A 12,396-nucleotide genomic window follows, 5' to 3' on the forward strand; every position below is an offset into this window, starting at 1 on the left:
CACGCTGAAGAGAGAGAGGTTGAAGCAGAGAGAGAGAGAGAGAGAGAGAGAGAGAGAGAGAGAGAGAGAGAGAGAGAGAGAGAGAGAGAGAGAGAGAGAGAGAGAGAGAGAGAGAGAGAGAGAGAGAGAGAGAGAGAGAGAGAGAGAGAGAGAGAGAGAGAGAGAGAGAGGTTGAAGGAGAAAAATGAGAGAGAGAGAGAGAGCGAGAGAGAGAGAGAGAGAGAGTGAGAGAGAGAGAGAGAGAGAGAGAGAAAGAGAGGTTGAAGGAGAGACAGAGAGGTAGAACGGTCAGGGTAATGGAACCCAGGAGACACACATCATGCCTGCGAAAATGCAAGCACTCCACAGTGGATGACTGAGATTCCTTGACTCATACAGTCTCAGTTACAGGATGGATGACTCATGTTTCAGCTGTGCGGTATTACACAGCTGAGCAGTCAGCGACAGCTTCCCAACAACTTGCATAACAAAGTCTCAACCCGGCCAAATACTCCTGCCTTTCTCCTGTCCATATCATCCCGATCATATCGATCCCAGTGACGGGCGAACATCGGCCGAGTGTACCTCCGACGGGGTAACGTCTGTTACAGTAACAGTAAACAAATCAACTCACCATGTCTCTGTGTGCGAGGTCTTGGGTCGATGTCCGGAGATCAGGCTGCGCTGCGGGAGGCAGAGAACAACTTCAGCTTTATAGAGGGCCAGGTAGCTGTGATCGGAGATGGGCGTCAGCTGACATCACAAAGACCGAGATACCATCCGCCCCAGAAACATCCGACACACAAAGAGAGAGGCCACGGTGGAGGCCCAGCCCCAGCCTCAGAGGAACCCAGTTGCTATTGTCACAGCTCAAAAGAGGATGCAAGCACTTCTGCTTCCTGCCACGGGTCCATCAATATGCGTCCTGTGCAGAGCAGCGAGGGATCGAACGCCACCGTACGAGTACCATCAACGGTCGGCCAAAGCCCAACAACTTACGGTCAAAGGACGACTTTGTCGACTTTGTCAACACACTGTTGTTTGTGTGGTGAGAGGAGGTGCGGCCCTGCTGCCCAGCCCCTGCCTCCTCTACAGCCCGTCTCCAGAGGGGCAGGTGAACAGGATCCTTCCCCAGGTCTCTGACCTTAATAGCTGTCAGCTGAAACATGAGAGTGGCTCAGATTTCCATGGCTGGGAGACCAGGAGAAGTAAAGATACAGTTTCAACAGTCTGTTGTCTATACTCTACACTGTTGTATCCAGTACCATGAAAAGTTGTTCAGTTGCCCCTGGGAGAGAAACCCTTGAAAGATCCTCTGAGGACCCTCTTGGGGTTTAATCCCCTAATGAATCGTCAAACTCAGATACACAGTGGGCCAAAATAAAAAAAACTGGGACAAAGTTGCGGGCCAGATTTCCTATTTATTGAAAAAAAGCATGTTTTCCCTTCTTTCTAGATATAATAAGGCATCTTTTCATATGGGAACAAACTCGTTACAGCCACGTTGGCTCCGCACACAAGACAAACAGGTCTGTCCTTTACAGGTCTGTCCTCCCTCAGCAGTTAAATGTGAAGAGCTTGCTTTGTTCTTCAAGAACAAAATAACTTTGATCAGAGCGAGTATTATTAATAGTGGGGTCGAAACTGACATCAGTAGATTCTGCAACATAACCATGAGCACATTTACCTGTATCACACTTAGTGAACTTTCCAAAATTGTCAGCGAATCTAACTTCCCAAATTGGAACAGTCTACTTGCAAATTACAGACCAATATCAAACCTTCCATTTATTAGTAAAGTACTGGAAAAGATAGTTTTAGTCCAATTAAATTCTTTTCTTGAAGAAAATAACATCCTGGAAGTCTCGCAGTCAGGTTTCAGGAAATATCACAGTACTGAAACTGCTCTCACCAAAATAATTAGCGAACTCAGACTAAACTCTGATGCAAATAAAGTCTCTATCCTTATCCTGTTAGATCTCAGTGCAGCATTTGATACAATTGATCACGACATCCTAATCAATAGACTGGAAAAGCTTATTGGGTTCACGGATAGTGTATTGAACTGGCTGAAATCATATATCACAGGAAGGAAGTTTTATGTTAGTTTAGGTGACCATAGGTCCAAGAAACATGAGAACTGCTACGGGGTTGCTCAAGGAAGCTGCTTAGGTCCATTACTTTTTTCTCTTTATATGTTACCACTCGGCGACATAATCAGAGAACATAACATAGATTTCCATAGCTATGCGGATGACACACAACTATATATATCCACTGAACCCAACGATGCAACGGCCATCAATTCCATTACCATTGGCAATAAACAAATGGATGAATGATAACTTTCTTAAATTAAATGAAGACAAAACCGAAGTCCTACTATGTGGCCCCAAATCCAAAAGAGAGATGCTTATTAAGAATCTTGGAGGCTTAACCCCCTGTCTTAAACCAGAGATGACGAGTCTCGGTGTAATCCTGGACTCAGATTTGAATTTCAACTCTCACATTAATAGAGTGACCAAAACAGCTTTCTTTCACCTGAGGAATATAGCAAAGGTACGACCATTCATAAACCAAAATGATGCAGAGAAGTTAATTAATGCTTTTATATCCAGCCGACTGGACTAATGTAACGCACTTTTCACTGGTCTTCCCAAGAAAACCACTGAAAGACTACAGCTCATTCAAAATTCTGCAGCTAGATTATTAACCAAAACTAAAAGGAGAGAACACATTAGTCCTGTCCTAGCTACTTTACACTGGCTCCCTGTTACCTTCAGAATTGACTTTAAGGTCCTTTTCCTCACATACAAAGCTCTACACGGACAAGGACCTAGCTACATTGCTAACTCCTTTAAAAACTACACACCAGCTAGAACACTGCGATCATCAAATGCAGGCCTATTAGAGGTCACCAGAAGCAGTCATAAGAAGATTGGTGACGGCCTTTGTCAATTACTCCACAAAACTATGGAACAAATTACCCATAAATATTAGGGAAGCAAACACTCTAGACATTTTTAAAAGACAGCTTAAAACCTACCTTTTTACCGAAGCATTTAAGTAATTTTTATCTCAAAAGGGTTTTCCTACTTTTAAAGTTGTTTTCTCTCTTGAACAGAGATCTTATTGGGATTTTTATTTTTGTTTGAATTGTTTATCACTTGTATTATTGTTTTTATTGATTTTATGTAAAGCACCTTGAGCTACAATTCTTGTATGAAATGTGCTATATAAATAAAGTCTTACTTACTTACTTACTTACTTTACGGTCGTGAACAGATATTCACGAGAGTCTCCCACCTGTCTAGAAAGCTCCTGTTTTCCACCCTCCGTTTGGCAATTTTTTGGGAGGGGTGTCTGACATCTGGCTGAGGTGACTGGCAGCATGAGGTTGCGAATGAATGAAAACAGAGGTGGGGATGCCTGTGGGTCTTGACGCGCCAAGGCACTATCAGAGCATTCTGGGATTTGTAGTAGCTATTAGCGGTGCATGTGTTACCGCAGTGGCGGGCCGTGCATTTAAAAAATATATATATTAAAACATGAGTCAGTGATTCTGATAGTGTTTAGGCCAGCAGAGAAGGCCTTGCTGGGCCAGATTTGGTCCGGGGGTCAGAGTTTGACACCCCTGATTTAAAGGTTCTACCTAGAAGCGTTGCACTATCACACAGGCCGATTCCCAGAATGCTTCCTGTGTGATAAAGGTATTGCTTTAACAGTGACATGGAACAAAGAAAGTTGTCATACAGGTTGGGGAAAGAGGGGAGTTAAGTAGCCTACTAACCTTGTCTAGGACAGGGATTGGTGAACACTGTAACACCCAATCAAAATGTGTGGAAACTTATTACAACTATTAGATTAAGAAATCTAATAATAATACATATATGATATTCTATTAATATAATATATTTTTTCTCAAATAAAATCTAACACATAAACAAATCTATTAATTGAATCAATTAATAGATTGTAGCAATTATCAGTTACTTAAAGTAATTGCTGAGATAAATGACTAAATGTAAACTTTAAAAGTTTGATGTAATCAGTTTATACAAAAGTAATGATGTTGTTGCGTCATTGTTGGGTGTACAGTAGAGGGAGAGATGATTCTGGGGTTGGAGTCTATGTCTGGGTCTGGGTGTACAGTAGAGGGAGAGATGATTCTGGGGTTGGGGTCTATGTCTGGGTCTGGGTGGATAGACCTTCAATGACCACCACTGATTTACATGCTTTATGTGTCCTGTGTAAGTTGTCGTTGGGCTCATGCCGCCCTCAGCATGTTCTCAACGCTCGTCACTGCAATGTAACACTGGGTTAGTCTGCCACCTTGTGATCACACGCAGAAATGCAGTTGGGTAAAAATCTGCGGTAATGGATGTAACAGTGATTTTACAATAAAGTGGGACAAACCAGATAAGCTAGTCGTTACAGCTGGCGTCAGCAGAATTTTAACTTCTACATTTGACGCAGAGGACTCTCACCTTCCAAGACACGCCCTTTTTTTCTCAGAACGTTCCAGCTTCAACACTCGTACGTTGTAAATTCATAATTGTGGGCGGGCCGTTTGTGACGCCCTTTCCGCGTATTGAGTTTAGTCTTCAGCCGCTGTGCACACCTGCCGCACAACTGCCTTACAGAGACCACATTATCGGGCGCTGTGAGAAGTTCTCGACACAGCTAGGCAACTCGTACTGCACTATATCCGATTGTTTTTCTTTAAGAGAAGATAGATCTACCTACTGTCCGAAAACACAATGGTAAGTGTCTTCCGTCTTTATATTGATATCATTTGGTTCTTTTCGCGTTTTTATTGCGCGCACATGCTATTATAATCCTTTCTGCAAGGAATGTCTTTCCGCTGTTCATGTCGATACTTTCACCATCAATCCATTTCCTCGTCTCGGGAGTATTTCTTTGCTGCATCTACCGTGCACAGTCTGCGTTCTCCCCCAAATCCTGGCCAGGAGAACGGTGCAATGCAGTTGTCTGACCGGTGCCCGGTGGCTTCTTCTAGAAACCGTGACGCAGCGAAAAATCGAGCACCGTCTGACGGTGACTGTCACTGCTATATTGAGCAGATGGCCTAAATTATGAAGAGTTTCAATGAATTCTCATTGAGAAGGACCGTTTTAATGCATCGACAGCTTCTCCAGTATGATCTGGCTTGTGTTCTGCATGTCTCCACCTTGGTCAGACTGACAGCTTGCTAAACCTGATTGACTGAACTCTGAAAGTTACCCAAGCCCCAAGGTCTCTGGCGTTCTGCATCAAGGTGTGTCTCTGATTCCTATATCAAGCTGCTTCCCAGTCTTGAAAAGACAAATATCCGATAAATATCAGAAAAATATCTATCAAAATAGCATATCAATACACAGTGAACACATTCATATGGAGTCTTGGAGTACACTGACTTCAGTTCTGGCCAGCAAATCTCAGTATGACCACATCAAAACCACCATGTAGGAACCTCCTTATATGGCCCAGTTGGTTATATTTACATTTAGTCATTTAGCAGACGCTCTTATCCAGAGCGACTTACAGTAAATACAGGGACATTCCCCCGAGGCAAGCAGGGTGAAGTGCCTTGCCCACACAACGTCAGTTTGCATGACCGGGGATCGAACTGGCAACCTTCGGATTACTAGCCCGATTCCCTCACCGTTCAGCCACCTGACTCCTGACTCTTATATGTTATCCAGGGCCATTACATGTTATGATGTGTTATTACAGTGGAGTTTTATAGTGCTCTGTCTCTCAGCAGTGCTGTCTGTGCTCAAGCTGTCAGCCAGTCTCTGTGGTCACTGCTGACACAGACACACCCGTCTGCGAACCCTCTCACACACAAACACACTCTCAAACACACACACACACACGATCGAATACACATCCGCCTTCTCACACATACAGACACACCCGTACACCCACACACTCTCTCACACACACACAAACGCACTGTGTGCAATGATAACACATCAGCATCATAGCATGGCGATTCATGTGTCTGTGTTTATAGTATGTTGTGTCTGTACTATATTTCTATAAGTATGCTTTGAGAAACGTTCACGCCAATGGGATCATGTGTTGAGGGCCTGATACAGGGTCATACAGCTCAGTTTGGATGTACTGACCCACATTGGTGAGTGACCCAGTGCAGCTGGCAGGCTTGGGGACGTGGGTGGGCATGTAGCCCAATTAGCTTGCCGGTTTCCAGCAGCAGGTAAGGTGAACAGATGCAGAGTTCCCCCAGAAATAGCAGTCTGACCTGCCACGCCTGCCCAAACTAGGCAGCGGCCAAACCATCCCCCAATCCCTCCTTCCCTCCATCCATCCATCCCAGGGGGGCAGCTGGGAAGGGACAGGGTAAATATAGTTCCTGGTGTTGAAGGGGGGGGGGGGGGGGGGGGGGAGTTTAGCAGCTCAGGGTGCCTGTGGTCAGGGGAGGGTGTCTGTCAAGGACACTGGAAGGGAACCCCTTTAGTCAGGAACAAGGGCGTCGGTTTGATTTGAACATAGGTGGGAACCTATTGTCATCCTATCACTATTTTCTCTGCCGCAAATGATTAGTGGGGATGTTTCAGGGGTCACTTGATATTGGTAGGGACATGTCCCGACTGACCGCCCCTAAACTTAGCCTAGGCTCTGGAACAATATGCATGCCTGACCAGGGGCGTAGCCAGAATAATCTTTTTGGGTAGGCCTAGAAACACATGGATAGGCATCTTTTCAGTTTTTTAAACTTATTTACTTTGCGATGTGCACCCCGTGCATAATCTTTCGGAGATATTTTCGTTTTTGGGTAGGCCTTAGAACAAATAGGCCTGTGCCTACCAGTGGCTACGCCCCTGTGCCTGACTCACTGTCACTCACAGTGAGAGTTAAAGGCATAGGGGGGGAGGGAGAGAGGGAGAGCTTGCTGAGGTAGGCCTGTACATGTCTGGCAGGAATGCAAGGAATGATAAACAGGGCTTCAGGCTGCTCTTATTTCTAAAGCAGAGGGAAGGTTCCTACAAGAGCTGCAGTTAGTCTTCCAACTGGGAAGTAAGAAGGCAGAATTTGGTGATGACACAGGCAGTTGGCACCAAGACACACCTGCTGTTTCAATATCCTGTTTCGCATCATGAGCCAGCAAACACAGATGTTTGTGTAGCTCCTGAGGTGTGTACCTGGTGTGTACCTGGTGTGTACCTGTCCAGCACCAGAAACAGCCTCAGACAGAAAGGTGTAGCAGGGCAGGTATGCGGTCTGACACACCTGTCTGGCTCGCTCTGTCGCTCTGTCGGCCTTCATGGCATAGGAAACCATGTAAACACTCCTTTGTGTGTTTACGATTATGATTACAGAGCTTACAATGGGGTAGTTGTCGGTTTGTTGGTACAGTAGGTTAATAATACCTAATGCATATCCTGGCTAGGCAGGAGTTGGGTGTATGCAAGGTAGAAAAGGCTGCTTAGTTAGGTTAGCTTAATAGTGCAAACTGCTCACCAGTCCAAGTTCGATGTAGGTGGTTGAAAGGAAGGAAATACTTGACCCTAATTGCAAGCCTAACTTAAACTAAAAATAGGCTAGATGTAGATCCTAGTAGCTCTGTGCTCCTCCACATGAAGCAAGACACAACGTCACTGTTTCAGATTTTCAACAGCAGCTGCAGTGACCCACATTCCCTTCACAAACAACTCATCACAGTGAAGTCCCTTGGCCTCTGTCTCCCTCTTGTGGAGTTCAGTGGAATTAATCAAATGTCATGACGTCATGATGTTATCGCATTATCACACAGTGATCAGAAGACACGCATAATGGTTTGTTAGGGGCGTACGTTCAGGTCATTGTCGAAAATCACTGTAACTCCAATTATCCCCTACCCTCGGTCCTCCCTCCTCCCCCCAACCTCTCACCCCACCTCTCTCTGTCCTCCCCCCCACCTCTCCCCCCCACCTCTCCCCCCACCTCTCTCTGTCCTCCCCACCTCTCCCCCCCACCTCTCCCCCCACCTCTCCTCCCACTTCTCCCCCCCACATCTCCTCCCCACCTCTCCCCCCCACCTCTCCTCCCCACCTCTCCCCCCCACCTCTCCCCCCCACCTCTCCTCCCACCTCTCCCCCCCACCTCTCCCCCCCACCTCTCACCCCCACCTCTCACCCCCACCTCTCACCCCCACCTCTCACCCCCACCTCTCCCCCCACCTCTCACCCCCACCTCTCACCCCCACCTCTCACCCCCACCTCTCACCCCACCTCTCTCTGTCCTCCTCCACACCTCTCCTCTCCACCTCTCCCCCCACCTCTCCCCCCCACCTCTCCCCCCCACCTCAGCGTGAGTGCATCTCCATCCACGTGGGCCAGGCTGGCGTCCAGATGGGCAACACCTGCTGGGAGCTCTACTGTCTGGAGCACGGCATCCAGCCGGACGGTCAGATGCCCAGCCACAAGCCCGTGGGCGGCCATGACGACTCCTTCACCACCTTCTTCAGTGACACGGGAGCAGGGAAGTACGTTCCCCGGGCCATCTTCGTAGACCTGGAGCCCACCGTCATCGGTAAGTTGTTTAATAGCTTGTTCCGCTAACCCTGTCCTCAGGAAACCCCTGTCCTGCATGTTTTAGATGTTTCTTGGCACCAACACACCTGATTCAAATGCATGTTCGTTACCAGGCTTCTACAGAGCTAGATAACGACCCATTTATTTGAATCAGGTGTGTTGGAGCAGGGAAACATCTAAAACATGCAGGAAAGGGGTTCCCTGAGGACAGGGTTAAGAACCACTGCGCTAAACTGTAATGGAGTGTAACTAGATTGAAGTTCCCATGTAACTACAATGTTGTTACTGTAGGTATTGCCAGGTCGTTACATGGTCATTGATGGAACAGTCATTTCAAATGTTGCAAAGATTATTACTTAAACCAAAAAGGACCGGACAGGCTGAAATCAGGACCCATTCAGACCAGCAAAAAAGTCATCTTTCACCCTGGGATGCAAATAATCAGGGATTTTACAAAGCTAACACAACTGTCAAAAAAGGGGGCAAGAAGTCAAATCTATCCTCATAATTAAGATTCCTCCATCAGGAGGAAACCTATTTTCTCCTGACCTATAATTGTTAGTATTCTTATTACTGTGCTTATCTCTATAAAATGCCCAATAACACAATCTCATTGGTAAAAAAGCATTGAAATTTGGCACATTGATCCTACAGGCCACAGCTAACGCCCTAGGGTTGGGTGATTGGAGCACGTTTACCTATTGTTATCTGTCACTGCTTCTATTGCCGATAGCCGATTCATTCAGCAGTGTGCAGGTAGTGGTATAAACGGACCGTCGTCTATCTGTGATCCGAATTGATCCGTATCTGTCATATCGCCCAACCTTTTACCTCTCGCACCTCAAACGCCATCGTTGGACCATAGGTGGCACTACAGGCCACAACCCATTTTTCAATTTTCTAGGTGATGGCATTTCCACTCAATTGGTCCAACACGTCAGAAGATGGCTTTACTCGCCTTATTTCTCCTAGGGAACAGAAATACTTCAAAGACCCATTAAGTCTGCCATGATGGATTTCCCTGTATTGTGAAAATTTGGGAATATCTAAAAAAAAATCTTCTCACCATCCATAGCTCCGATTGACTTGAAACCTGTTTTTGCGTGTTTGGGATAAATGTCTGACAAAAGCATAGTTGTGAATGAGATATTAAATCCAATATGGCAGATTTATTAGCAAATTGGAGAATTTACACGTGTTTAATGTGTCCATAAATCAATGCCATATTGACCATAAAGTCAGAGTTTCTGAATTAGCTTTTGTTATTTTCCCGTGGCATAGTATGTACATTGTGAGTTCATTTGCGAAAATATTGGCCGCATATAAACTTCCTTTTTAAAAAGGAAGTTCCAACCAAACCATAAGTATGGACTTTGGCACCGCTGATATGAATGATGCTATTCTCTCCCATCCAGATGAGGTTCGTACAGGAACTTACCGCCAGCTTTTCCATCCCGAGCAGATGATTTCCGGCAAGGAGGATGCCGCCAACAACTATGCCCGTGGACACTACACCATCGGCAAGGAGATCATCGATGTGGTCCTGGACAGGACGCGCAAACTGGTGAAAACCTAAAACTGACCTTTAGCATTAATCTCTTGACACTAATCATCCTTATCCTCCACTTTACTGAGGCCTTTTCAGTCTCCCCTGCATCAGGGCCCTACAATCATAGGACAATGTGTTCCAAAAAAAACATTTCCGGGTAGATGTTTTGAACAACTCGATCCTTAGTTTGAGGAAACTAACATGTTGTTGGTTTCTATCCTCAGGCGGACCAGTGCACCGGTCTCCAGGGATTCCTGGTGTTCCACAGCTTCGGAGGAGGAACCGGATCTGGTTTCACCTCACTTCTCATGGAACGTTTGTCGGTCGATTTTGGCAAGAAGTCCAAGCTGGAGTTTGCCATCTACCCGGCCCCCCAGGTGTCCACAGCTGTGGTGGAGCCCTACAACTCCATCCTGACCACCCACACCACCCTGGAGCACTCTGACTGTGCCTTCATGGTGGACAACGAGGCCATCTATGACATCTGTCGCAGGAACCTTGATATCGAACGTCCCTCCTACACCAACCTCAACAGGCTCATTAGCCAAATCGTCTCCTCCATCACTGCCTCCCTGCGCTTCGACGGAGCTCTGAATGTGGACCTGACAGAGTTCCAGACCAACTTGGTGCCCTACCCTCGCATCCACTTCCCTCTGGCCACCTATGCCCCGGTCATCTCTGCTGAGAAAGCCTATCACGAGCAGCTGTCTGTGGCAGAGATCACCAACGCCTGTTTTGAGCCTGCCAATCAGATGGTGAAGTGTGACCCTCGTCATGGTAAATACATGGCCTGCTGTCTGCTGTACCGTGGTGACGTGGTGCCCAAAGACGTCAACTCCGCCATCGCTGCCATCAAGACCAAACGCACCATCCAGTTTGTGGACTGGTGTCCCACCGGCTTCAAGGTGGGCATCAACTACCAGCCCCCCACCGTGGTTCCTGGAGGAGACCTGGCCAAGGTCCAGAGGGCCGTGTGCATGCTGAGCAACACCACCGCCATCGCCGAGGCCTGGGCCAGGCTGGACCACAAGTTTGACCTGATGTACGCCAAGCGGGCCTTCGTGCACTGGTACGTGGGTGAGGGCATGGAGGAGGGAGAGTTCTCCGAGGCCAGAGAAGACATGGCCGCCCTGGAGAAGGATTACGAAGAGGTGGGCATCGACTCGTTTGAAGAAGATGAGGAGGGAGAGGAGTACTGAAGAGCTTCATGCTTTCGCTTGTTACTTCTTCTGGGGTTTCTCTTAACAACTGTGTTTTATGATTTGCCAAACCTGTTTTTCGTGGGCTTCGTGTTAGTAAAATTGAATTATTTGTGTCTTCTTCCCTGAAGGAACTTGTGTGTCTGAATAAACCCCAAGGTATCTGCATCAACATCAGTGTTGTAAATCTTCCAGAATCATTACTTTCCCTTGTTTTTATATACTATTTTCTGACCTATGTTATATTTAAGGCTGACACTGTCCAGCAACCTTTCCTTTTTTGTAAGAGTGCCCCACTGTCGGTTGTCAGGATGCACAATTAAAAAAACTCACTATTAAAATCACTGCAATTCATGGTGTTTACTTTTTAATATTACTAGCTCGGGCTAGCCATCGAGAACCTTAATTTTGTAGTATCAACTTGACATCAAGACACACAATGTCCCTCAGAAACACAAGACTCTGATGCTGCCCACTTGCTTCCACTAGAAGAGATGGAAACTGTTCCTTGGAGAGACCAGCATCCACTACAGGAAACACAAACTGTTTCTAGGACTGGAGGAGATACAAACCGTTCCTCAGGGAGACTAGCATCCACTAGAGGAGCTGTGGGGATATCCCCAGAAGAGAGAGCTCCAGTCCCACAGCTGTTAGCTGATTGCATTGACAGTATTGATCTGGTTTATTGATCAGTGATAGGTCCTAACCTGGTATTGACTAGTAACAGCTCCTGAGCTAATGTCAACAGGAAATGTGAGGCTGTAGGCTAATCAGCCTTGCTATAGACACATAGACCAAGTGATTTATTCAGCTTTATAAATCTGGCTTTGAGACGGGATAAGAAATCAAGTCAGCTGAGCTGGTCTGCCGAGCTACACAACCCTGGAAATAATCAATGCCTGTTGTGGTTTCTGCAGGTTGAGGTTGCTAGCATGGATAGGTGATCTTTCTCTGTGGTTATGGTCACTGTCATGTTAAGGCTTTATGTAGGAGGTGAGGTGGAAAGAGAAAATGGTGTGTGAGGTCTAGGGAGACCTGAGTAATGTCTTCTACTGGAAAGGGGGAGGAAAGGGGTCAGAGAGAGAGGAGGAGAGTACGGAAGAGTACAGAAGATACAGAAGCCGATTGG

At 46.5% G+C, this 12,396-nt stretch overlaps 1 protein-coding gene across 1 annotated transcript; it reads left to right on the forward strand.

Annotated features, from left to right (window-relative positions):
* Positions 1 to 4,588: 4,588 nt before the first annotated feature.
* On the forward strand, positions 4,589 to 11,621 carry LOC136957892 (tubulin alpha chain-like). Its single transcript, XM_067252113.1, has 4 exons — positions 4,589 to 4,742; positions 8,295 to 8,517; positions 9,935 to 10,083; positions 10,293 to 11,621. The coding sequence occupies exons 1-4, from the start codon at positions 4,740 to 4,742 to the stop codon at positions 11,265 to 11,267; spliced, it is 1,350 nt and encodes a 449-aa protein (XP_067108214.1). The 5' UTR covers positions 4,589 to 4,739; the 3' UTR covers positions 11,268 to 11,621.
* The last annotated feature ends 775 nt before the right edge of the window (positions 11,622 to 12,396 follow it).

Source organism: Osmerus mordax, chromosome 2 (assembly GCF_038355195.1).
Source record: "Osmerus mordax isolate fOsmMor3 chromosome 2, fOsmMor3.pri, whole genome shotgun sequence".
Lineage (NCBI taxonomy): Eukaryota > Metazoa > Chordata > Actinopteri > Osmeriformes > Osmeridae > Osmerus > Osmerus mordax.